Raw genomic sequence first — 27,371 nt, forward strand, 5'->3', positions numbered from 1 at the left:
TTTAGGTATGGGCCTTGAATTCCTGATCTTTCCAAGACTTTTATCATGAATGGGTGTTGGATCTTGTTGAATGCTTTTTCCGAGACTAACAAGATCATCATGTGGTTTTTGTCTTTGAGTTTGTTTATATAGTGAATTACATTGATGGATTTCCGTATATTGAACCATCCCTGCATCCCTGGGATGAAACCTACTTGGTCAGGATGGATGATTGTTTTGATGTGTTCTTGGATTCGGTTAGCGGGAATTTTATTGATTATTTTTGCATTGATATTGATAAGGGAAAATGGTCTGAATTTCTCTATCTTTGTTGGGTCTTTTTGTGGTTTAGGTATCAGCGTAATTGTGGCTTCATAGAATGAATTGGGTAGAGTACCTCCTGTTTCTATTTAGTGGCATAGTTTGAGGAGAATTGGAATTAGGTCCTCCTTGAAGGTCTGATAGAACTCTGCACTAAACCCATCTGGACAGATCATGGAAACAGAAACTAAACAGACACAGTGAAACTAACAGAAGTTATGAAACAAATGGATTTAACAGATATCTACAGAACATTTTATCCAAAAACAAAAGGATATACTTTTTTCTCAGCACCTCATGGTACCTTCTCCAAAATTGACCACATAATTGGTCACAAAACAAGCCTCAACAAATTCAAAAATATTGAAATTGTCCCATGCATCCTATCAGATCACCATGGACTAAGGCTGATCCTCAATAACAAAATAAATAATAGAAATCCAACATTCACGTGGAAACTGAACAACACTCTTCTCAATGATACCTTGATCAAGGAAGGAATAAAAAAAGAAATTAAGGACTTTTTAGAGTTTAATGAAAATGAAGCCACAACATACCCAAACCTATGGGACACATTGAAAGCATTTCTAAGAGGAAAACTCATAGCTCTGAGTGCCTCCAAAAAGAAACTAGAGAGAGCACACACTAGCAGCTTGACAACAACCTAAAAGCTCTAGAACAAAAGGAAGCAAATTCACCCAAGAGGAGTAGACGGCAGGAAATAATCAAACTCGGGGGTGAAATCAACCAAGTGGAAACAAGAAGAGCTATTCAAAGAATCAACCAAACGAGGAGCTGGTTCTTTGAGAAAATCAACAAGATAGATAAACTCTTAGCCAGACTCACTAGAGGGCACAGGGAAAGCATCCTAATTAACAAAATCAGAAATGAAAAGGGAGACATAACAACAGACCCTGAAGAAATCCAAAACACCACCAGATCCTTCTACAAAAGGCTATACTCAACAAAACTGGAGAACCTGGATGAAATGGACAAATTTCTAGGCAGATACCAGATACCAAAGTTAAATCAAGATCAAGTTAATGATCTAAACAGTCCTGTATCCCCTAAAGAAATAGAAGCAGTCAATAGTCTCCCAACCAAACAAAGCCCAGGACCAGATGGGTTTAGTGCAGAGTTCTATCTGACCTTCAAAGAAGATCTAATCCCAGTTCTTCACAAACTATTCCACAAAATAGAAACAAAAGGTACTCTACCCAACTTATTCTATGAAATCTGTGTTCTTCTTAAGCACATTCACAGTGCTGTGTGACATCTCCCTCTCTGTGCTGTGACATCACCATATCTATGCTGTGACATCAACATCATTACCTTCTATTCTGGTTGACATCACCATTTGTTGGGAACAAAATAAAGGGGGGTGCCCTGGGAAAGTCCCTAGCCCACGTCTGGCCAGAGTCTGTGCTCTGGGCAGGCAAATGTGGGGAGAGCTGCTGGACACTTTCCACTTGGCCCCGGGTGGGCATCTAAGCCTCTGACCCTACTCAGCATGAGGGGGAATTGTAGACCGGGGACCCTGAGGCAACACCCTGTAGCCCCGGGGTTATAGGAGAGAAGGATAAGGGAAGAGGTTCCCAACACTGACCAGAGTGCGGAGCAGATCTTAATGGAACAGAGACTCTCTATGGTTTAAGAGCTTTATTATAGAAATGCAGGGAGGAAGAGAGAAGGTAGAGAGAGAGAGGGAGGAGAGAGAGAGGGAGAGAGAAAGGAGAGGAAAGGCTAGAGAGAAAGGAGAGGAGAGGAGAGGGAGAGGGGGAGAGGGAGAGGAGAGGGAGAGGAGAGGAGAAGACAAAGAGAAAAGGAAGAGAAGAGAGAAGTTAAGAGAAGTGATAGGTAAGAGAACAAAGGAGTGAAAGAGTAAGAGAGCAAGGTGGGGGCTGAACACCCCTTTTTATGATCTTCACTGTTGCTAGGTAACTGGGGACAAGTTTAGCCTGAAGGTCAGAAGCTTGGGCCATTGCTTACATAACTACTGACCATGCTTCTCTTGTGGGTGCTGTGGGAGGTGGTAACTTAGGCAGGGGGCAGAGTTCCAGGAGCATGATAGAATGCTCCTGTGTCATGAAGGTGAATTATGACTATCAGAGTTCAGACCTCAGCTCGATTGGAGACAAGCCTGTAATTCCCCACAACCATTGTCTATGAATAGAATGTTTTCAACATCTCCGATAGGAACTCTATAGGCATTGGACAGTAGCTCTCCCTGCCTTTGCCTCCTGCCCTAGATACTAATCCAGATACTGGTTTTTTATTTTATATCTATGTATTTATTATTTGGGGGAGGGATGGTGTACCTGCCTTTGCGCCTGCCCATGGAGGCCAGAAGATAATATCTGACATTTTTCTCTCTTTGTCTGCCTACTCCTTTGAGACATATCTTCCTTTACCTGGGGTCCTTGTTTGTTCAGTCAGGCTGGAAACCAGCAAGTTCTGAAAAATCTTCCTGCCTCTGCATCCTTTGGAGCTGGGTAGAGTTGCAGGCATGTATGAAATAACCTGCTTGTTATGAAGATAGTGGGATTGAACTCTGCTCCTAATGATTGGACAGCAAGTACTCTTAACCACTGAGCCATCTCTCTACCCCTTAGACTGTGGAGTTTTTTTCCATAAATATGTTCACTCCATGGGTCTCATGCAGTGATTAACCTGTGACTCACAGCTCTTAGCATAGCATACCCTTTGGGTTTTCACTGCTGTCCATCCCTTCCTTTTTCCTCCCTTCCCCCACTTCCTTTTTCCCTTCCTTCCTTCCTTTTCCCTTTCTTTCTTTCTTTCTTTCCTTTTTTTTTTTTTAATTTTGTGGTCCAAGGGATTAAACCCAGGCTTTACATATGCTTATGAGCTATCTACCACTAAGTTATATCCTAATTCTCCATTTCAGATTTTTTTTAATTTTGTTTTTATTAAGATTTTTTTATATTTACTTTTATGTATATGAGTGTGAACCTGAATATATGTCTGTGTACCATATGTGTGTAGTGCCTGAGAGACCAGAACAGAATATTATAATCCCTAGGACTAGAGTTTCAAATAGTTGTGAGCCACCATGGGGTACTAAGAATTGAGGCAGGGTCCTCTGGAAAAACATCCAGTGTTCTCAACCTCTGAGGCATCATCCCAGCCCTCCCCAACCCCAGTTTTATTTTTTTTTTTAATATTTTTATTACATATTTTCCTCAATTACGTTTCCAATGCTATCCCAAAAGTCCCCCATAGCGCCCCCCCACTTCCCTATCCACCCATTCCCATTCTTTTGGCCCTGGCATTCCCCTATATTGGGGCATATAAAGTTTGCAAGTCCAATGGGCCTCTCTTTCCATTGATGGCTGACTAGGCCATCTTTCGATACATATGCAGCTAGAGACAAGAGCTCCGGGGTTCTAGTTAGTACATCATGTTGTTCCAACAATAGGGTTGCAGATCCCTTTAGCTCCTTGGGTACTTACTCTAGCTTCTCCATTGGGAGCCCTGTGATACATCCAATAGCTGACTGTGAACATCCACTCCTGTGTTTGCTAGGCCCCAGCATCGTCTCACAAGAGACAGCTATATTTGGGTCCTTTCAGCAAAATCTTGCTAGTGTATGCAATGGTGTCAGCGTTTAGAAGTTGATTATGGGATGGATCCCTGCAACCCCAGTTTTAAAGTCAGCATCTCCCCCAGAGATTTTTTAAAAGAAATAGGCTGGCTGCCAGCTTCCCAAGATGCAGCCCAAAGAAATCTAGACTTTATCTTAGCAGAGTCGGAGACTCATGAAAGAGCCGGTGCCTCTGGGTTTTGGAATATCATGCTTTTTGTAAGGCAGGGACCTGTTCTATGACCTCTGCCTGTCCATCTGTAGGCTACAGGCCTTGGGCAAGTTTCTCTATGAACCCTCCAGATTGTCAGCAGAAGTAGGTTTCCCAAACATACTTGGCTCTGAATACTCAAGAGCCTATAGCAGCTCACAGCAGTCATTGAATGAGTTCTTTCTTAGATTGCTCTCTGAGGGACCTTAATTCAAGCCTCAGGAAAGGCTCAGGCATCTACATCTTTTTAAAATGATTTCTTTGCCCCCAGTATCTTTTCAAATTGAATTCAGTCATGCCTGTATGTACACAGGTAATTGGTTCAGGGTTATCAGGATACCAAATCCCCACAGGTTAATGTCAATGTACAAAGGTGTAGGAGGATTTTTAGATGACCAACGCAAGAACCACTCAGGTTCTTTAGAACATTGTAAAGGTTAATTTTGATTTTCAGCTTGACACAACCTAGAATCTCCTGGTAAGGGAATCTCAATAGGGGATTGTGTAGTTCAGGTTGTCCTGTGAGCATGTCTGTGGGGGATTGTCTTACTGTCTTGAATGTTCCTTAATAAATGAAGACCTAGGCTAAAAGTGGGTGGAACCATTTCCTGGGTTGGGTGATGAACAGCAGTATGGAAGTGTAAGCTGAATAAACCCTTTCCTCCCCAACTTGCTTCTTAGTCATGATGTTTGTGCAGGAATAGAAACCCTGACTAAGACAAGTTGGTACCAGGAGTGGCTCTAGAGGAGCAGAAGTATAAGGATGAATCTTCTAAAGTACTGGAATTGGCTTGTTGATCTACCAGCACTTTCAACTACTGAAACCTCTCCAGATTCACTCCCTCCTGGGAGCTCAGAGAATTTTGAAGACCCATGGTTGAAACTATATTTCAAACTTAAAGAAACTAATGCCCTTGATTTTCTTGATGAATTAGGTGATTCAGTGTACAAAGCTTTCTACAAGATAGGAGGAAAATCAGAAAATTATTTTACTGGCTGTTTGCTCTTAGCATCTGGGGGAAAAAAACGATGAATGAAAAGGAGTTGTGTGATAAAATAGAAAGGCTCTAGACACAAGTAAACAATCTAAAAGTTGCTAAGTGTGCCCTTGAAGAGAATATTCTCTCCAGCAGCCATAGAGCTCAAGTTGCAGAAAATCAAACTGAAACCTTATTGTAAGGTTGGCAGAACTACAGCAAAAATTCAAGTCTCAGCCTCAGAGTGTTAACAGTTAAAGTAAGGGCACTAATTGGCAAAGAATGGGATCCTATAACTTGGGATGGGGATGTGTGGGAAGACCCTGTTGAAGTTGAGAATTTTGAATCTTCAGATTCTCAAGGGTTTGCCCCACCTGAAGAAGTAGTACCCTCAGCCCCACCCCTTGAAATAATGCCTTCCTCATATAAGGAAATTAATTCTGCAGAGTCTGATAAACCAACAGTGACTTTCACTGAAGAAAATGCCAGACAAGACAATAGTGATGTTTCTCAAAGACCACCTAGTTTCTTCTAGACCTATAACCAGACTCAAAGCAAAACAGGCCCCTAGAGGGGAGGTAGAAAGTGTAGTCCATCAGGAAATTCACTACACTACTAAGGAGCTTAATGAGTTTGCTAATTTATTCAAGCAGAAACCTGGCGAATATGTGTGGTAATAGATTTTAAGGGTGTGGAATAAGGGTGGAAGGAACATCCCTCTTTGGCTTCTGCATCAGCTCCTGCTTTCTGACCTGTTTGAATTCCAGTCCTGACTTCCTTTGGTGATGAACAGCAATATGGAAGTGTAAGCCGAATAAACCCTTTCCTCCCCAACTTGCTTCTTGGTCATGATGTTTGTGCAGGAATAGAAACCCTGACTAAGACAAAAGGTATATTCTTTTGTTTTAGGATGAAATGTTCTATAGATATTTGTTGAATCCATTTGCTTTATAACTTCTGTTAGTTTCACTATATCTCTGCTTAGTTTCTGTAGGCTTCTTGTATGTTTATGGGCATACATGTTTCTTGTATGTTTCTTATATATCTCTTTCTTTAGGTTATGGAAGTTTTCTTTTTTAATTTTGTTGAAGATACTTACTGGCCCTTTAAGTTGGGAATCTTCACTCTCTATAGCTATTATCCTTAGGTTTGGTCTTCTCATAGTGTCCTGGATTTCCTGGCTGTTTTAGGTTAGGAGCTTTTTGCATTTTGCATTTTCTTTGACTGTTGTGTCAGTGTTTTCTATGGTATCTTCTGCATTGAGATTCTCTCTTCTATCTCTTGTATTCTGTTGGTGATTCTTGCATCTATGACTACTGATCACTTTTGTAGGTTTTCTAATTCCAGGGTTGTCCCTTTGTGATTTCTTTATTGTTTCTACTTCCATTTTTAGATCCTGGATGGTTTTGTTCAATTCCTTCACCTGTTTGGTTGTTTTTTCCTGTAATTCTTTTTTTAAAAATATTATTTGTTTTCTTTATTTACATTTCAAATGTTATCCCCTTTCCTAGTTTCCTCTCCAACAACCCTCTATCCCCTCCCCTCTCCCACTGCTCACCAACCCACCTACTCCCACTTTCTGGCCCTGGCATTCCCCTATGCTGGGGCATAGAGCCTTCACAAGACCAACCAGGCCATTCTCTGCTACATATGCAGCTGGAGCCAGGAGTTCCACCATGTGTACTCTTTGGTTGGTGGTTTAGTCTCTGGGAGCTCTGGGGGTACTAGTTAGTTCATATTGTTGTTCCTCCTATGGGTCTATAAACCCCTTCATCCCCTTGGGTCCTTTCTCTAGGTTCTCCATTGGAGACCCTTATGCTTAGCTTAGGTTGACTGAGAGCATCCACCTCTGTATTTGTCAGGTCCTGGTGGAGCCTCTCGGGAGACAGCTATAACTTCAAGCAAGCACTTGTTGGCATCCACAAAAGTGTCTGGGTTTGGTGATTGTATATGGGATGGAACACCAGGTGGGGCAGTCTCTGGATGGTCATTTCTTCAGTCTCTGCTCCACACTTTGTCTCTGTAACTCCTTTCAAGGGTATTTTTTTCCATCCTTCTAAAGAGGATCAAAGTATCCACACTTTGGTCTTCCCTCTTCTTGTGTTTCATGTGGTTTGGGAATTGTATCTTAGGTATTCCAAACTTCTGGGCTAATATCCACTTACCAGTGAGTGCATACCATGTATGTTATTTTGTAATTGGGTTACCTCACTCAGGATGATATTTTCTTTTTTCTTTTTTTTTAGCATCTACATTTTTATTTTTATTTTTATTTTTTTTTAATTTTTAATATTTTTATTACATATTTTCCTCAATTATATTTCCAATGCTATCCCAAAAGTACCCCATGGCACCCCCCACTTCCCTACCCACCCATTCCCATTCTTTTGGCCCTGGCATTCCCCTATATTGGGGCATATAAAGTTTGCAAGTCCAATGGGCCTCTCTTTCCAGTGATGGCCGACTATGCCATCTTTCCATACATATGCAGCTAGAGACAAGAGCTCCTGGGTACTGGTTAGTACATCATGTTGTTCCAACAATAGGGTTGTAGATCCCTTTAGCTTCTTGGGTACTGTCTCTAGCTTCTCGATTGGGAGCCCTGTGATACAACCAATAGCTGACTGTGAGCATCCACTCCTGTGTTTGCTAGGCCCTGGCATCGTCTCACAAGAGACAGCTATATTTGGGTCCATTCAGCAAAATCTTGCTAGTGTATGCAATGGTGTCAGCGTTTAGAAGCTCATTATGGGATGGATCCCTGGATACAGCAGTCTCTAAATGGTCCTTCCTTTTGTCACAGCTCCAAACTTTGTCTCTGTAACTCCTTCCCTGGGTGTTTTGTTCCCAATTCTAAGAAGGGGCACAGTGTCCACACTTTGGTCTTCATTCTTCTTGAGTTTCATGTGTTTAGCAAATTGTATCTTATATCTTGGGTATCCTAAGTTTTGGGCTAATATCCACTTATCAGTGAATACATATTGTGTGAGTTCTTTTGTGATTGTGTTACCTCACTCAAGATGATGCCCTCCAGGTCCATCCATTTGGCTAGGAATTTCATAAATTCATTCTTTTTAATAGCTGAGTAGTACTCCATTGTGTAAATGTACCATAATTTCTGTATCCATTCCTCTGTTGAGGGACATCTGGGTTCTTTCCAGCTTCTGGCTATTATAAATAGGGCTGCTATGAACATAGTGGAGCATGTGTCCTTTTTACCGGTTGGGACATCTTCTGGATATATGCCCAGGAGAGGTATTGCTGGATCCTCCGATAGTACTATGTCCAATTTTCTGAGGAACTGCCACACTGATTTCCAGAGTGGTTGTACAAGCTTGCAATCCCACCAACAATGGAGGAGTGTTCCTCTTTCTCCACATCCTCGCCAGCATGTGCTGTCACCTGAATTTTTGATCTTAGCCATTCTGACTGGTGTGAGGTGGAATCTCAGGGTTGTTTTGATTTGCATTCCCCTGATGATTAAGGATGTTGAACATTTTTTCAGGTGCTTCTCTGCCATTCGGTATTCCTCAGGTGAGAATTCTTTGTTCAGTTCTGAGCCCCATTTTTTAATGGGGTTATTTGACTTTCTGGAGTCCACCTTCTTGAGTTCTTTATATATATTGGATATTAGTCCCTTATCTGATTTAGGATAGGTGAAGATCCTTTCCCAATCTGTTGGTGGTTTTTTTGTCTTATTGATGGTGTCTTTTGCCTTGCAGAAGCTTTGCAGTTTCACGAGGTCCCACTTGTCAATTCTCGATCTTACAGCACAAGCCATTGCTGTTCTATTCAAGAATTTTTCCCCTGTGCCCATATCTGCAAGGCTTTTCCCCACTTTCTCCTCTATAAGTTTCAGTGTCTCTGGTTTTATGTGAAGTTCCTTGATCCACTTAGACTTGACCTTAGTACAAGGAGATAGGAATGGATCGATTCGCATTCTTCTACATGTTAACAACCAGTTGTACCAGCACCATTTGTTGAAATGCTGTCTTTCTTCCACTGGATGTTTTTAGCTCCCTTGTCGAAGAACAAGTGACCGTAGGTGTGTGGGTTCATTTCTGGGTCTTCAATTCTATTCCATTGGTCTATTTGTCACTATACCAGTACCATGCAGTTTTTATCACAATTGCTCTGTAATAAAGCTTTAGGTCCGGCATGGTGATTCCACCAGAGGTTCTTTTATCCTTGAGAAGAGTTTTTGCTATCCTAGGTTTTTTGTTATTCCAGATGAATTTGCAGATTGCACTTTTTAATTCGTTGAAGAATTGAGTTGGAATTTTGATGGGGATTCCATTGAATCTGTAGATTGCTTTTGGCAAGATAGCCATTTTTACAATGTTGATCCTGCCAATCCATGAGCATGGGAGATCTTTCCATCTTCTGAGATCTTCTATAATTTCTTTCTTCAGAGACTTGAAGTTTTTATTATACAGATCTTTCACTTCCTTTGTTAGAGTCACGCCAAGATATTTTATATTATTTGTGACTATTTAGAAGGGTGTTGTTTCCCTAATTTCTTTCTCAGCCTGTTTATTCTTTGTGTAGAGAAAGGCCATTGATTTGTTTGAGTTAATTTTATATCCAGCTACTTCACCGAAGCTGTTTATCAGGCTTAGGAGTTCTCTGGTGGAATTTTTAGGGTCACTTATATATACTATCATATCATCTGCAAAAAGTGATATTTTGACTTCATCTTTTCCAATTTGTATCCCTTTGATCTCCTTTTGTTGTCGAATTGCTCTGGCTAGGACTTCAAGTACAATGTTGAATAGGTATGGAGAAAGTGAACACCCTTGTCTAGTCCCTGATTTTACAGGGATTGCTTCAAGCTTCTCACCATTTACTTTGATGTTGGCTACTGGTTTGCTGTAGATTGCTTTTATCATGTTTAGGTATGGGCCTTGAATTCCTGATCTTTCCAAGACTTTTATCATGAATGGGTGTTGGATCTTGTCAAATGCTTTTTCCGCATCTAAAGAGATGACCATGTGGTTTTTGTCTTTGAGTTTGTTTATATACTGGATTACGTTGATGGATTTCCGTATATTGAACCATCCCTGCATCCCTGGGATGAAACCTACTTGGTCAGGATGGATGATTGTTTTGATGTGTTCTTGGATTCGGTTAGCAAGAACTTTATTGAGGATTTTTGCATCAATATTCATAAGGGATATTGGTCTGAAGTTTTCTATCTTTGTTGGGTCTTTTTGTGGTTTAGGTATCAGAGTAATTGTGGCTTCATAGAATGAGTTGGGTAGAGTACCTTCTGTTTCTATTTTGTGAAATAGTTTGTGAAGAACTGGGATTAGATCTTCTTTGAAGGTCTGATAGAACTCTGCACTAAACCCATCTGGTCCTGGGCTTTTTTTAGTTGGGAGACTATTAATGACTGCTTCTATTTCTTTGGGGGTTATAGGGCTGTTTAGATCATTAACCTGATCTTGATTCACCTTTGGTACCTGGTATCTGTCTAGGAACTTCTCCATTTCATCCAGGTTCTCCAATTTTGTTGAGTATAGCCTTTGGTAGAAGGATCTGGTGGTGTTTTGGATTTCTTCAGGGTCTGTTGTTATGTCTCCCTTTTCATTTCTGATTTTGTTAATTAGGATGCTTTCCCTGTGCCCTCTAGTGAGTCTGGCTAAGGGTTTATCTATCTTGTTGATTTTCTCAAAGAAAATCAGCTCCTTGATTGGTTGATTCTTTGAATAGTTTTTCTTGTTTCCACTTGGTTGATTTCGCCCCTGAGTTTGATTATTTCCTGCCGTCTACTCCTCTTGGGTGAATTTGCTTCCTTTTGTTCTAGTGCTTTTAGGAATGTTGTCAAGCTGCTAATGTGTGCTCTCTCTAGTTTCCTTTTGGAAGCACTCAGAGCTATGAGTTTTCCTCTTAGAAATGCTTTCATTGCGTCCCATAAGTTTGGGTATGTTGTGTCTTCATTTTCATTGAACTCTAAAAAGTCCTTAATTTCTTTCTTTATTCCTTCCTTGACCAAGGTATCATTGAGAAGAGTGTTGTTCAGTTTCCATGTGAAGGTTGGCTTTCTATTATTTATTTTGTTATTGAAGATCAGCCTTAGTCCATGGTGATCTGATAGGATGCGTGGCACAATTTCAATATTTTTGTATCTGTTGTGGCCTGTTTTGTGACCAATTATGTGGTCAATTTTGGAGAAGGTACCATGAGGTGCTGAGAAGAAGGTATATCCTTTTGTTTTAGGATAGAATGTTCTGTAGATATCTGCCAGATCCATTTGATTCATAATTTCTCTTAGTTTCTCTGTGTCCCTGTTTAGTTTCTGTTTCCATGATCTGTCCATTGGTGAAAGTGGTGTGTTGAAGTCTCCCACTATTATTGTATGAGGTGCAATGTGTGCTTTGAGATTTACTAAAGTTTCTTTAATGAATGTGGCTGCCTTTGTATTTGGAGCATAGATATTCAGGATTGATAGTTCCTCTTGGAGGATTTTACCTTTGATGAGTATGAAGTGTCCCTCCCTGTCTTTTTTAATGACTTTGGGTTGGAAGTCAATCTTATCAGATATTAGAATGGCTACTCCAGCTTGTTTCTTCATGCCATTTGCTTGGAAAATTGTTTTCCAGCCTTTCATTCTGAGGTAGTGTCTATCTTTTTCTCTGAGATGAGTTTCCTGTAAGCAGCAAAATGTTGGGTCTTGTTTGTGTAGCCAGTTTGTTAGTCTATGTCTTTTTATCGGGGAGTTGAGTCCATTGGTATTAAGAGATATTAAGGAAAAGTAATTGTTGTTTCCTGTTATTTTTGTTGTTAAAGTTGGCATTCTGTTCTTGTGGCTGTCTTCTTTTAGGTTTGTTGAGGGATTACCTTCTTGTTGTTTCTAGGGCGTGGTTCCTGTCCTTGTATTGGTTTTTTTCTGTTATTATCCTTTGAAGGGCTGGATTCGTGAAGAGATAATGTGTGAATTTGGTTTTGTCGTGGAATACTTTGGTTTCTCCATCTATGTTAATTGAGAGTTTGGCTGGGTATAGTAGCCTGGGCTGGAATTTGTGTTCTTTTAGTGTCTGTATAACATCTGTCCAGGATCTTCTGGCTTTCATAGTCTCTGGTGAAAAATCTGGTGTAATTCTGATAGGCTTGCCTTTATATGTTACTTGGCCTTTTTCTCTTACTGCTTTTAGTATTCTATCTTTATTTAGAGCATTTGTTGTTCTGATTATTATGTGTCGGGAGGTATTTCTTTTCTGGTCCTGTCTATTTGGAGTTCTGTAGGCTTCTTGTATGTTCATGGGCATCTCTTTCTTTAGATTTGGGAAGTTTTCTTCTATAATTTTGTTGAAGATGTTTGCTGGTCCCTTGAGTTGAAAATCTTCATTCTCATCCACTCCTATTATCCGTAGGTTTGGACTTCTCATTGTGTCCTGTATTTCTTGGATGTTTTGAGGTAGGATCTTTTTGCGTTTTACATTTTCCTTGATTGTTGTGCCGATGTTCTCTATGGAATCTTCTGCACCTGAGATTCTCTCTTCCATCTCTTGTATTCTGTTGCTGATGCTCGTATCTATGGTTCCAGATTTCTTTCCTAGGGTTTCTATCTCAGTGTTGCCTCATTTTAGGTTTTCTTTATTGTGTCTACTTCCCTTTTTAGGTCTAGTATGGTTTTGTTCATTTCCATCATCTGTTTGGATGTGTTTTCCTGTTTTTCTTTAAGGACTTCTACCTGTTTGATTGTGTTCTCCTGTTTTTCTTTAAGGATTTGTAACTCTTTAGCAGTGTTCTCCTGCAATTCTTTAAGGGATTTTTGTGCTTCCTCTTTAATGTCTTCTACCTATTTACCAGTGTTCCTTTGTATTTCTTTAAGTGTGTTATTAAAGTCCTTCTTGATGTCCTCTACCATCATCATGAGATATGCTTTTAGATCCGTGTCTAGCTTTTCCAGTGTGTTGGGGTGCCCTGGACTGGGCGAAGTGGGAGTGCTGGGTTCTGATGATGGTGAGTGGTCTTGGTTTCTGTTAGTAAGATTATTATGTTTACCTTTCGCCATCTGGTAATCTCTGGGGTTAGTTGTTGTCGTTGTCACTGTTTAAAGATTGGAGCAGAAGCTGTGTTCCATTCACCAGCAGTCTCAAAATCCTGTGGCGGGGGTTGTGGGTAGCTGGCGGGTGTCAGCTGACCCTGCGCTCTAGCTACCCCGGTGCTGTTCAGGCTGGAAGAGGCCTGTGGCCCTACTCAGGCCGGTTTTCTGCTTCCCTAACTAATGCAGTCTCAGGTCCCTCGCGCAATTGGATTGGAGCAGAAGCTGTGTTCCACTCACCAGAAGTCTTAAGATCCTGTGGCGGGTGTTGTGGGTAGCTGGCGATTGTCAGCCGACCCTGCGCCCTAGCTACCCCGGTGCTGTTCTGACCGGAAGAGGCTTGTTGTCAGGATGATATTTTCTAGTTCCATCCATTTGCCTAAAAATTTCATAAATTCATTGTCTTTAATAGCTGAGTAATATTCCATTGTGCAAATATACCATATTTTCTGTATCCATTCCTCTGTTGAGGGACATCTGGGTTCCTTCCATCTTCTGGCTATTATAAATAAGGAAGCGATGAACATAGTGGAGCATGTGTCCTTATTACATGTTGGAGCATCTTCTGGGTATATGTCAAGGAGTGGTATTAGTGGGTCCTTCCATAGTACTATGTCCGGTTTTCTGAGGAACTGCCAAACTGATTTCCAAAGTGGTTGTGTCAGCTTGCAATCCCACCAACAATGGAGGAGTGTTCCTTCCTGTAATTCTTTAAGGGTGTTTTGTTTCCTCTTTAGGGGCTTCTACCTGTTTACCTGTGTTCATCTGTATTTCTTTAAGGGAGTTATTTTTGTCCTCCTTAAATTCCTCTATCATCATGAAATGTGATTTTAAATCATAGTCTTGCTTTTTCAATGTGTTGAGGTATTCAGGGCTTGCTGTGGTGGGAGAACTGGGTTCTGATGATGCCAAGTAGCCTTGGTTTCTGTTGCTTATGTTCTTGCACTTTCCTCTTGCCATCTAGTTATTTGTGGTGTTAGCTGGTCTTGCTGGCTCAGACTGTGGCTTTTCCCTCCTGTAAGCCTGTATGTCTGCACTCCTAGGAGACCAAGCCTCTCTGGGCAGAATTTGGGTACGGAGAGCTGTGGCATAGGGTCATCTCTTCCAGGACACCGATGAAAACTGGAAGGATACTGTCCCAGCTGTTCCTTGGTTCCTGTGTTCTGAAGGCTCTGGTCCCTCTTGAGCCAAGAATTTGAGCTGAAGTGGTAGTCTCACCTGTCAGCTGTGTCCAGTACTCCTTGGAGACCAGCTCTCTCCTGGCAGGATTTAGGTATGGAGACCTTGGCACAGGGTCAACTCCCAAGTTTTTTCTAAGCAGAACAGTATCTCCCTACCCACTGCCATCCCTAAGGCCAGCCTGTATTCCATGTGCCTGGTTTGGAGACCTCAGGATCTCTAGAAGCACAATGTTGTTGGCACTAAAGCACTGCTTGCTTTTGTCTCTGAATCTTTCTCTTTTCCTGAATGAGTTTTTTTTTCTTTTCCATTATAATGCTTCAAAAATTGGTTCAGTGGCCTGTACCAGGTCAGACACTGCATTGATCTATTCCACCCATCTTACTTTGGAGGCTCACTTCCATTGGCAGTCACCATGCATAACCCCATGCAGTGCATTCTTCATTACCTGTCTTCCCTCATCTTTCCTATTATGTGAAAGGTTTCTGCTTTGGGGTTAGAGGGGACAGTAAAACATTGTATTATCATACTGACAGGCAGAGAGATAGCAGCATGGCAAGGGCTGCAATGACATTCAAGCCCACCAGGCTAAGTGGGATCCATTCTTACAGGTCTCAAAGGAAGGGCAACATTTTCAGGCCACTTGATTGATAAGTGGTCTGCAGCCAGGCTGTCTCTGTTACCTGGACAGGAGGTGTGGGAAGCATTCTGGGGAAGGTATGTGTGACTCTGGGCATGGGGTGGAAAGGTACATTTAGTTAAGGTGTATATATTATTAAGGTGTACCCTTTATTTAAATAGGGGGTGTCCCATCACCACTATCCCTCTGATGTCCTGGAGTCTGACAACTTGAAGTCTGTAAACTTTCATGGGGCAGGACAGAGTGAGAATGATGCCCACTATTTTCTGGAATCAAGGAACCTGGGGGGTATTTTATGGGTTAGACATTCATAGACCAGCTCTCAGTGGACTTGCCAGTTCCTCTACAGCAGCCATGAGACAGAGGCTGCTGCAGACTTGCCACGCACACTCCAGTGAAGTCTGCTTGGCAGGCCGAGAGGCCTGGAAGTGCTCACAAGGCAAAGAGTTTCATGGAAGCTCACCTTCTGGAGTTTTGACATTCTCCTTAACCCATATACTCATACCCTATTCTCGAGTTAGTCTGGTGTATGGATCCACGTGCTCTCTTTTAGTATTATTATAAGTGCCTTTTAAGATTGAATTCTGACATAGCTAAGCCTTCACCAGTGTTCCAACGTCCTAGAAAGTCCTTGAGCTGACCATGGGCTTGGAATTCAGTAAGAATGTTGCCTATTCAGTGACATTCAGAATTGCCTCTGGTATTACACTATCACTTAGAATAAAAGCCAAGTTGCTCCCATATACAGGAATTTACAATGGTTTAGGAAGTAGATCAGGCTGTCGTTTTAGAGTATTGCATTATTCATGAGATGGTTAGCTAGAACAGAACACCCTAATTAGAACCATGACTTGGGTGTGAAAGCCCTTGACCTAAGAGTGTAAAGACCTCACACCTGGCTTCTAAGACTAGAGCTGACCTTAGATAGAGCTGACTTTGTCTCAGTTATTTTATTGCCCAGTTCCTGCCAGTCTTTGTGTTTACATTCCTCTGTTTTGTATGAGTCATTAAGCATCCGGAAACCTCATTTGTACCTTGCCGATGTGTCACCTAACTTCCCTATTTTCTTCTGTATAAAAAGTTTGATGCTCAATTTGACAAATTGCACTCAGATTCTACACAATCTCGTGTGTTGGTCTGCCTGTCATCCACCGCCTCTTTGCCCACCTGCAACCAGAGACCGTTCCATGCAGACAAAGGGACCCAGAGGGTCTGCAGCACAGACTGGCATGATCTGATCAGGCCATAGCTAAAAACCTAGCTGTATCCTAAGAAAGTTAGCCTTATGTGCTAGCTGCTGGGCACCCCTCTGCTCGGGGCATCTGCCCTCAGAATTCCCTTGAGTGTGAGAGTGGAGGTGAAGTAGGGTTTCTTGTTACTCTAGAGTAAATGATATCAGATCCATCGTACAAGGAAGGGGCTCTACCTAGAACTGGGTAGGGCATGATGACATTTCCTGAGATTCTGTGTCCCCTTTTCTCATGGGTATCCCTTTGAATTGTCTTTACCGTTTATGGTCTTAGAAATATTCTCCTGCCTCGGGAGATCAAAAGAGACCTCTGAAATTTGGGGGCTCCAGAAGTTTGGAAATTGTGCTTATTTCCTGGTTTCTCTACTTTAAACACCAAATATTTCTAACTCTCCTCTTGCAGTGAGCCCTGGCTTATCACTCTCTCATAAGCCAGAAGATGTTCATCAAACTGCATAGACGGTAGACAGTGTGCCCAATCTTGCTTCCCGTTCCTTGTTTCTTAATGCAGACACAGAGTTGAGGCCCCAGAGGATCCCTAGCCATACTCTACAGGAACCTCAGAACTTCAAAGATCTTTTTGTCCTGCAGGGCTTTCTCATCATGTCCAGTGACCATGTCCTCTCATTAGTTCTGGGCTAGATTTAGTTTAGATGGAAATATAGACTCCTAATTTAATCAGTAACCAGGTAGCCATGGAGATAATATCAAGCCTCTGGCATCCTGATAAGCCTGGTGAATGGTTAAAGTAGTGCAAACAGGGTCTGTAAATTGTCAATAAGGCTTTGCCAGCAGGCCTGTGCATAAGCTGCTGTGGCCTCTGGTGCTTATTAGGATTCAGAAATTCAGCAAAACAGGAATCCCAGGCTTTGTCTCAACACTTGATTTTTCTCTTCTCTTTTGCAGGTATACCAACACTCCCACACTGGATATTATGTTCTGAGCAAAATTCCTCATGGGTAAGATGAATCTTTCTTTTTCTCTCCCTTGGGAATCTGCAGAACAAAGTTAGACAGAGAACATTAGGGTCTGCTGGCTCTCGGGGCAGGAACAGGGCCCCACAGAATTGAAAAGCCCCATAGTTCTTCTTTTGACAACAGGTCTGAGTTTGCAGTGGTCACTTAGTCCAGCTGCTGGCACCTCTGTGATAAAGTCTTCGCTTTAGATTAAGAGATAGCCTCTGTGTTGACCTTAGGAAACAGGAGTGATTGTGTTGTTTCTCCCTCCCACCTGCCTACTTCTCCCTCTGACCCCTCCCATTCCAGAGTCTCCATCATTTGTTTTGGGCATCTTGGTCCCATTGTCTCTTCCATTCTCTACCACAAAGCACTGAGAAGGATAGAGCTGAGCTGTCAGCCTTGTCATGCAGCTCCTACAAATGTTGACTTGAGGCATTTTCCCAACAAATTTCAATAAACTGCAGGAGCTGCTAAACCATATTGTTCTGGAAGAGCTTCAGCCACAGTGTGAATGTTTATCATTGCTGCAGTCTATTTTCCTCTAAGCTTAGCTAGAATGCCAGCATGTCTTTAGAAAATAAACATGGTGGAAATAACTTCATTTGCACTTCAGACAAAGAGAGGTCTGTGTGGGTATAAAGAACAAATGTGTTTGACAGGGCCTGTGGGTTTATTCATAGTATTAAACCAAAGAAACTGAAAGCAACTGGACATAGAGACAGATTTGTGGTTAAGAGCACTTGCTGCTCTTCCAGAGGACTGGAATTCAGTTCCCAGTACCCACACGAGGCAGCTCACAAAGGCCTATATATCCAGTTCCAGGGCATTCAACTTCCTCTTCTGGCTTCTGTGTGCACCTGTACTTAGCAGCATATACACACATAGATACATACGTAGACACAATCTAAAACAATAAAATAAATCTTTTAAAAGTGAAGTATTTACAGAATCTTTCCTTAAAGCATATTACAGCAGAAACTCGGATGCAGCTCAGGAGATAGGAGTCACCCTACTCACCTTAAAGCAGACAGACACCCTCAAAGGTCATAGCAACCAAGGAAAAACTGGTACCTTGAGACTCATCCCCTACTCTGGGAGCAATGAATATGAGGGGCATGCCGGATATTTCATTCCATCTTACATAAATTTATAAAATTCAAGGTTCCACACAGAGTTTATACCTATCATAATTAAGGTTTTCCTGTGTCTGGGAGGATTTAGGAGAAATGGATTCTAAGAGTATGAGTTTTAGGAAAAGCACCTTGCAAGTCTAAGGGCAATGGTGAAGGCTAGGCTCTGGACTCATCAACTTAGAGCCTTGGTATTCTACCATTCACTTCCTACATGAGCTCAACAGCCATGAGTGTGTGAGTGTGTGTGTGTGTGTGTGTGTGTGTGTGTGTGTGTGTGTGTGTGTATACATGTTATGGGTACATGTGTGAGAGAGTGTGTGTGCATATGCACATGTGTAAACATGCATGTAGAGGCCAGAAGTCAATTTCAGCCACTGTCTACCTTGTTTTCTTAGGACAGGGTCCCCTAGTGTCATGCCAAGTAGGCAGTGAACCCTGAGTGCCTGTCCCAATCCCTGCCAGCACTGCTATTGCAAGCCTGCAGGACCATGCCCAGTTTTTTTTTTTTAATATGGTTCTAGGGGTCCAGTGAAGGTTCAAGGCTTACAGAAGCAAGCACTTTCCTGGCTGAAGCCTCTCCCCAGAGTCTACCTTAGGTATCCCTAACTGAAGAGAATTGTAATGCCCTGGCTATGTTGCATGCATCTTGACCCCGTACCTGTGTTGTGTTTAGCTGTAGGCATTCTTCTCAGTGTGAAAACTGAAAGCCCAGAGAGGCTGAGTCACCTGCCTAGCATCTCACAGCTAGAATCTCAGTGCAGAGCTGGTTGGCTTCTAAGTGCATGCCCCTAGTGTCACCTCTTTGAGGAATTTAAAAGCAGGTTTGATGTCACATTGCAGAGCACAAACATTAGAGCTAGATATCAGATCTCTAGTGAGGCCAGCATCCTGTGCTGTCTTTACTTCAGCCCACTCTGAGACCACTGGAAGTTGAGGTCCCATCTTCCTAAACCTTTTCCTCTTCCCTGGTGGGAATTCATGCATTAACCAGTTTCCAATGCTGTCAGGGCTTCATCTGTGTTGATGGCACAGGGGATCTCTGGATTATCAACTTTCAAAAGGCCTCTTTACCCTCCAGCAGGTAGCAGAGTATCACACAGCCTAAGATTTTATGGCTTATGCTCCAAGTAGGTTCTAATAGAAGATGACCACATTTACCTTATAAAACCAGAATATTTATTAGAATATTTAAATTTTACATTATTAATGTATAAAATACTTTGCTCTTTATGTTTAGGGGGAATTAAAATATTATTTTTATTGTGTGTGGATGTTTGCCAGCATTTATAGATGTGTACCATGCCTAGTGCCCTTGGAGGTCAGAAGCCTTCAGATCTCCTGGACCTGGAAGTACAGATAGTACCTGTAGGGAGATAGATTAGGTGCTGGGAACCAAACTTTAGTCTTCCGCAAGAGTAGCTAGTGCTATTAACCACTGAACCATCTCTCCATCCCATGGCTTTAGGGTGTTTTGTTTTATTTTGGTTTGCTTGAAGGGGTCTTGTGTAGCCCAAGTTGGTCTTGAGCTTTCTGTACAGCCATGACCTTGAATTTATGGAACTCCTGACTCTCTCCACCTTCCAAGTGCTAGGGTTGAAGTTGTTCATCACTGTGCTGGTAAATTATCCTTAGTAATTCTGAGGATGCAGATCTCTGCTCTTTCCACAAATTCCCACATTTCCTTTCAGTGTCCTCCCCTTTGTATTCAACCCAGAGGCTATCCCAACTTCAACATGAAAGGATCTGTCACTTAAAATGTGAATTTTCAGCTAGCCACAGAAGGGTCAAATGAGTATCTGTGCCCTCTAATTCCTACATCATTTTTATTTCACAAACAGAAGGGACTAGATCCCTCTCTGTCTCTGTTCTGTTGCACATCTCTGCCCCATGTTGTTAGCTTGTGTATTTGGGACTATGTTGGTGGAGCCAGAAAGAACTCAACTCATGATGCAGCAAAAGCTATGGTGATGGTTTCAAACAGCTGAGCCTACATTTATCCAGTGTCCTAGTACCTAGGGCAGGTCTGTTTGACTTAGCAAGGTTTTAAAGGATTATATTCTTGAAGGACATAGGCCTTTTACTCCCAGTGTTTATGTTTATTTGAATAGAAATAAATATGGTTGTTTTAACATAACATATTTCACTAGAAGTTTTTATGTCAGAATTTTCACTAAATAAGTCAAATTTCTACAGTGGATATTAGCCACATAATGTTCTCTACTAGGGATTAATTATGCTGAGGCTAGAGAGATGGCTCAGTGGTCAAGAGCACATACTGCTCTTCTAAAGGACCTGAATTTGGCTCCCAGCACCCACATTGGGAAGCTCATAAGCATCTGTTAGCAAAGCTCCGAGGGATCTGATGCCCTCTTCTGGTATCACTAAGAGCCTGTACTCACATGCACATTACCACACATGGTTGCATAATAAAAACAAAAATTCATTTTTAGATTCATCAGCTATGTTTTCAAACAAGTTTTGGTACAATTTGCCTCTTTATCATTTTTCTGGCATGATGTTTTCCTTGAATTTGTTTGGCCTTCGGACCTAGTTCATTTAAAAATGTGTTTGTGTGTTTGTGTGTGTGTGTGTGTGTGTGTGTGTGTGTGTGTGTGTGTGTGTGTGTTTACCAAGGAGAGAGGGAGAGGAAGGGAGGTGGAGGGGGGAGAATAAGAAGGAGAAGGAGGGAACAGAAGAGGGAAAGGGAGAGAGAGAGAGAGAGAGAGAGAACAGTGAGGAAAATTTACTGTCTATTAGGATCTTAGGGTCATCCTGAAAATCCCATGAAGAAACAAAAACGATCAACTGATACTATAGCAGAAAGAAGTTCAATAAAATTGGGCAGCCACCTCATCAGGAAGCAGTGGTACTTTGGAGTCTGACAAACTCAGAACAGCAATAGAGTAGAAGCTAAAATGTGTATCAGAGGTATTATTTAGATGTCAGGCCATTTTCTGTGGATAACAGCATACTAACTTTGCTCAGGTACAAAAACTATATTGCTTTAGAATTGGGGTTGACTTTTTAAAGCTGTGATGTGTTTGAGAAGGTACATAACTAAATCATAGGTCCTTCTACCTGAAGACTCTCCCTTTGGAGATGATGGTGCACACAGATTTTGTTCATTTAGGAAGAGGGTACCAGTAGGAGAGCAGTGCTCCCCCAGAGACTATCGAGCAGCTCATACTGGCATCCACACTTCAGCTCTTCAGTGAAAAAAAATATAAGGTCAGCCCTCAACCTGCTGACTGGCCAAGTTCTGCTTTCATCCTATAAGTCTTGGTTTCCAGAGAGAGACAGAGACAGAGAGATGGAGAGATAGAGGCAGAGAGGCAGGCAGAGACAGAGACAGAGACAGAGACAGAGACAGAGAGGCAGATAGGATAATATCCATCCCAAATCCTCTGGAGAACTAATGACAAGAAACACAATACAGGTCAGAAATACTTGTTGAAATGCTATATTATTATTAACACCACAATAAGCAGCAGAGTTCAGATGGGGCATTGTTTTCAGTTTATCTGTTAATCTTTGAGACAGGGTATTACAGTGTAGCTCAGGCTCTCCTTGAACTCATCATACTCCTGTCCCAGCCTCCTAACTGCTACAAGTAAGAGCTGCTACCACCTCCAGCCTTGGCTGCTGTGCTTGAGAACTTAAAATTTTGTTTGGGAGCTAGAGAGATGGCTCAGTGGTTAAGAGCACTGACTGTTCTTCCAAAGGTCCTGAGTTCAAATCCCAGCAACCACATAGTGGCTCACAACCATCTGTAAAGAGATTTGATGCCCTCTTCTGGAGTGTCTAAAGACAGCTACAGTGTACTTAGATATAATAATAAATAAATCTTTTTTAAAAAAAAATGTTTGAAAGGAGATACCAATCTGTATAACAGTACATGAGAAAGTAACTCCAAGGACAGCCTTGATTCTGATACACAAAGCTTCCTTCCAAATCAAGAAGGAAGAGAGGGCTGTGTGCAACTCAAGGTGAAGGCTGAATTGACCTGAGCCTTGTGGCTCAGTCAGTTTTCTTGGAGTTTATTCTACTAGATAAGACATGAAAAGATGTTGAAGGCCTGGTAAAGTCATCGGCAAGCTTGGCCTCTGCAGGGAGTCCATGCTGGCTGGAAGATGTGAATGCAGCCAGGCACACGGAGAGCTGCAGAGCTGAGAGAATTGTAGGATGTGCTTGGAGAATGAGTCACTTGAACTCCAGCCTGGTGTGATTTCTCTGCATGATAAGAACACTCCAGATATGTTGAGCATAGGAAAGGAGGTATAAGTTCTTAGCAAGACTTAGCACTTGTGCATAGAGTAGATGAAGGACAGTAGAGATGAGAGACTTACATTCAGTTAGGAGTCTGCATGCAGTGTGGGGTCCTGCAGACATGGACCATGGGAGGGTTTGGTAGTGTGAAGGTCAAATGCATTGTGCCTATGAATGGGTAGCTGGTGTTCTCTTAGAAAATGAAGACAGATGTTAAGTGTTTGTGTCCCATGGACTCCTAAATAATCCTTGGTGACCTGTCCCCAATTGTGAGTTGAGCCCAGTGCATAGAAAAGACAGGGCTAGCAAGTTTAGGAAGGCATAAGGAGAAGTCTCAGCATCCAGGTCTGCTCCTCTGCAGCTTGGCATGTTTCCCTGAAAATTTCTTGTCTCTGGGACCCACCTAGTACACACTTCTAGCTTTGCAAAGTGAGCAGCCATCAAAGCTTCCAGGACCTGCATCACTAGATTATTCCTACCCTTAGAGAAGTGCTACTAACATGAAAGCAAACTGGAAAGGTATTCTTAAAATGGCATGCATTGGAGGTGAGTCCTACCAAGATTTCCAGAACCATGGACAGCTCACCACACTCTGTGAGCCCTGGACTATGGCTAACTGCTTCTCCCTCCTTTCTTCCTTGAGGATGTTTTGTCTGTGTAGCCACCACTAGCCAGCCACCACAACTGTGTGAGCACAAAAAGAGTCTGCCACTCTGGACACAGTTACTCCATCCAGAGCTTTATGTTAATGAGGTCATCCGAAATGTGTACCTTCATCTATAGAAAGCAGTACAGGCTCTGTAGGGGCACATGCATTCTACAAAGCAGCCTTTCCTAAGACTTCCCAGGTCTGCCTACTCTCATCTTTCCCTCAGGCTCCACCTAGTGGGATATAGTCTTAACTTCAGCCTGCATTTCAGATTCTTAGCACTGGGAACCTGTTGTAAGTCAGTGTGTCCCTGAGTACTGGTATTGAAGGCTTTCATATGACAATGGATGGATATGATGTTCCCCATTGCTTCGAGCTCCCAATATCTTAACTTCCAGCTGTTAATGATGTAACCTGGATAAACACCCTTTCCCTTAAAAAAAAAAAAAATCAGTGTGTCTGATGCTGTGATTTCTCCCTCTGGGCTATTGATCTCTTTCTAGTGTGAGGAATCACATGACAGGTTTTAAGTTGTGCAAAGTAAGAGGCACGTGTATGTCAGTCTCCTGAAAGAGAGCTGTGTGTGTGTCCCCAAAGCCAGCTATCAACAGATCTGATTATAGATCAGTGCTACTCTGCATCAGGCGATGTCCCCATATGGCCATATGGTCACAATATAACTGAGTGCCAAGCAAGTGCTGGACACACAGTGGAAGGTCATATGCCTCTTGCTAGCTGTTGCATTTCATATTGCTTTAGACACTTTCCTTTTCCTTTCAGTATTTTGGAATATTCCTAGCAGAAGCCTCTCTCTCTCTCTCTCTCTCTCTCTCTCTCTCTCTCTCTCTCTCTCTCTCTCTCTCTCTTTCTCTTTCTCTCTCTCTCTCCAATAGCAACCATTTTTTCAGCATTGGCTTAGAGTAGACATAAAGGACAGCCTTGACCAGGCTGTGGGTGAACAATCTATATAGAAGATGGGTTAGGGGACTTGTGGGTAAAGAGCCCACCACACAAACTCTGTGTGTCCAGTGATGGGGTGACTAGGTGACTAGCACCATTTGCTTGCAGCAGAATTTACCTCTCTGATTCCACCTTCAGATGTTAGCCCATTAGATACATCACCTATGGCAAAGGTGTGAACATTTACATCCCAAAGTGCCACATAACCCTTCTACCCCTCTGGCTTTTCCTGGCAACCACCATGTCATCTGTCCTCCCCTTTTCTTTGATGTCACTTATTGGAACAGAGTTTCTGTCTGTATCCCAGACTGTCCTGGAAATTGCTTTTTAGTTTGAGCTGGCCTCACATTCACATTCTGTTTTGGCCTCCTGGGTGCTAGACTGCAGGCATGAGCCATAGGCCTGGTTCCCTCGGCCTCTCTAGAATGTGTGCACATGGAGTTGTATCATGTGTGTTTCACTGTCTTCCTGGAGGAGATTCCTTCTTTGAGATTCCCATGTTGGAGCAGGCACCTGTGACCACTGTGTGTATTTACCCAGTTTTCATCCATACAACCTCTAATTGACATCTAAGTTCTTTCCCATTGGAGGCTGTTATGAGTGAATCTGCTTTGAGTGTTTGTATATGGACATATATCTTCTTTCCTCTTGGGTAAGTGCCTTCAAGTAAACCAGCTGGAATATATAAATAATATGTGTATAATTTGATTTAAAAATGTCTAAAGCATTACTCAAAGCAGCTGTGTCATTTAGAGTGTGCACATGCACACACATGCACACACACACACACACACACACACACACACACACACACCTTTCTTTCTTTGTGTATCTTTTTAACCTCATGCCCTCCACCTGGTCTTTGCTCAACTGGAGAATGCTCCAATGTTGTGGGAATGGCTCTGTACATAGCTTGGAAACTCTGGATCCATGTATACAGAGCTATACTCCCAACACAACAATGAATCTTTCTTCTCAGTGGGCATTTAGGGACTCAGGTGACAGTGCCTGATGTTGAGGATTGACATTGACATTGGCTAATGCCCTTTCTTCCCACAAATTGCCTCTGTGGAACACTTCGTATGTGCTGAAGCCAAATATGAAGTGAGTCCAGATGTGGAGTGGGATGCCACATGCGTGGACTGAAGGGACCTTAAGCATCATAAAGAGGTCTCAGGCTCTGCATGCTGACCAAACACTTCACTTCTTATCCAGATTGTTAAGGATATTTTCTTTTGCAAGAAACATCTTTCTCCAGTCACCCCAAGAAAATTCAAAGGAAGAACTGAGGGTGACCTGCTTGGTCCTACTCTGGTTGGGGTATCAGGTGTGGATTCCAGAGCTGCCCCACATGGGTGGGTTGATGGCAGGGTAGCAGTTCATCTTCAGGAATGGTGGTTTCCAGCTGGGAAGCGGCTTTGCATGAGAGAGTACTGAGGACCTTCTCAGTCTCAATAAACATATGCATAGTCCATCCTGGGAACAGCATGAGAAAGGTAGGCAAGGCTGTGACTCCCCAGAGGCAGAACAGATGCAGTTTCCAGCCAGACTGCTTGCCTCTATGCCACCTCTGCAGCTGCCTTCATAGGCAGGGTGCATGGAGACACACTATGATTCACCCACCAAGTGTTCCAAGATGAGGGCAGAGGCTCAGTAGCACACAATGGGGAGAAGGCATAATGGCCAGAGAGCTTCCTGACTCCAAGACTCTTGGCTCAGTCAACAGCAGGCAATTGTGGGGTTTCAGACACACAAGAAGCAATTGATTATAAAGCAACAGATTATAAAGGGTTGATTTTGATAGTCCAGATTAGAATTTCACCTTAGCCAATGGTTTCTGTCCTTTCCACTGCCGTGAAGTGTAGAGGCTTCAACTCCACTAGGAGGGTGGTATGACCTGACCTCTTTGTAATTAATCTTTTCCATAAACAGAAACATAGACAGCCAGGTTTCTAATAACTAATGAAAGGGTCAAGGTTTTATATCTCTGTGAATTCTAATTCTTATTCACCACACTACTGCTCTAAGGCAAATTCCTAAAGACCTTTAGAAGTGCTGGAATAAGCTCTCAGGGCACTGTTAGTCTAAATTCTTATGACTTCTAGGTACCAGTGCTGTGCTAGGTACTCATACTGAATGTACCCAGTTCCAGTGTTATAGTCGGCACTCTAGTATTCACTAAGTACCAATACTATACTATCTATTGTACTAGGTACTAGTAGTACACTAGGTATAAATAGTGCACTAAGTACTAGTACTAGTAATGCACTAAATACTAGGAACCAGTCCTGCACTAGTACTGCCCAGTATGACTGGAAAAGCCAGTGGTCAGAGAATGATCTAAATGCCTTAACACATTAAACTCCATCAGCCTGCCCTGTTACATCCTGCAATCTCACTGTTGTTAACTCCAAATTGACTCTCTCTGCTCCCATAGAGTTCTGCTGTATCCTTCTCCATGACTTTCCCAGCACCCCTTCTCTACTGGCTAATTTCAGCCCTGAGCAGCATCAGCTGCTAATGACAACAGTCCCAGCATCTCCAGCTGTGTAAGTCAGGAAAGGACATTTGCTATGGGCCTCTTCATGTCAGGCATCACCCAAATTGGCCCTGCTGTGGCTCAGCTCCTGTCTGTAAGGATTGTCTCTTCCCTCCAGATTGCTCCAGTGGTGTTAATTATTCTCAATCTGACTGCTTCTGACCCCAACAATTTGCCAATGTGTGGCATAAAGGAGATGGGTGCTGAGAAACACAGCAGAACCCTAGCACCGAGGCTTCTGCATTGGGTTGCAATCTATGGTGATACCATGATCTTGGCAACCCCTGAACTTTCCCCACATTCCGGAAGCCTTGGTCCATGCACTCTTCCATATACTCTCTGTTAACAGGACTCTCTCAGGCCCTTGTCAGATTATAAGCCCCTGATCCTGTGAGCTTAGTCTCCTAGCACTCAGCTCTGCCTTTAGAAATGAAAAGGAATGGCCAGGCAGGTTAAGGGGAATCTGTGCCTGCTGAACTGTTCAAAAAAAAAAAAAAAAAGAAAGAAAGAAAGAAAGAAAGAAAGAAAATGGTAGAATCTTCCAGCAGACAAGTTAGTTTCTGTGCCATAGACTTCAAACCTATTAGCTAGCAGTCCCATCAAGTTCTCTTGGGTGGAGGGTTATGGGTAGTCATACAGACAGTTCTTCCATGGCTGTGAG

The 27,371-nt window shown here is 42.4% G+C and overlaps 1 protein-coding gene across 4 annotated transcripts in view; it reads left to right on the plus strand.

Moving 5' to 3' along the window:
* Window positions 1–27,371, plus strand: part of Dpp6 (dipeptidyl peptidase like 6) — an 830,048-nt gene that overhangs the window by 624,128 nt on the left and 178,549 nt on the right. For all 4 annotated transcript variants that reach the window (XM_021163979.2, XM_021163976.2, XM_021163978.3 and 1 more), the window contains exon 6: window positions 17,111–17,163. In XM_021163979.2, the coding sequence (XP_021019638.1) occupies window positions 17,111–17,163 (53 nt within the window). The remainder of the gene's footprint in view (window positions 1–17,110; window positions 17,164–27,371) is intronic.

This window comes from Mus caroli, unplaced genomic scaffold (genome assembly GCF_978045245.1).
Source record: "Mus caroli unplaced genomic scaffold, Mus_caroli_1 scaffold_4, whole genome shotgun sequence".
Taxonomy (NCBI): domain Eukaryota; kingdom Metazoa; phylum Chordata; class Mammalia; order Rodentia; family Muridae; genus Mus; species Mus caroli.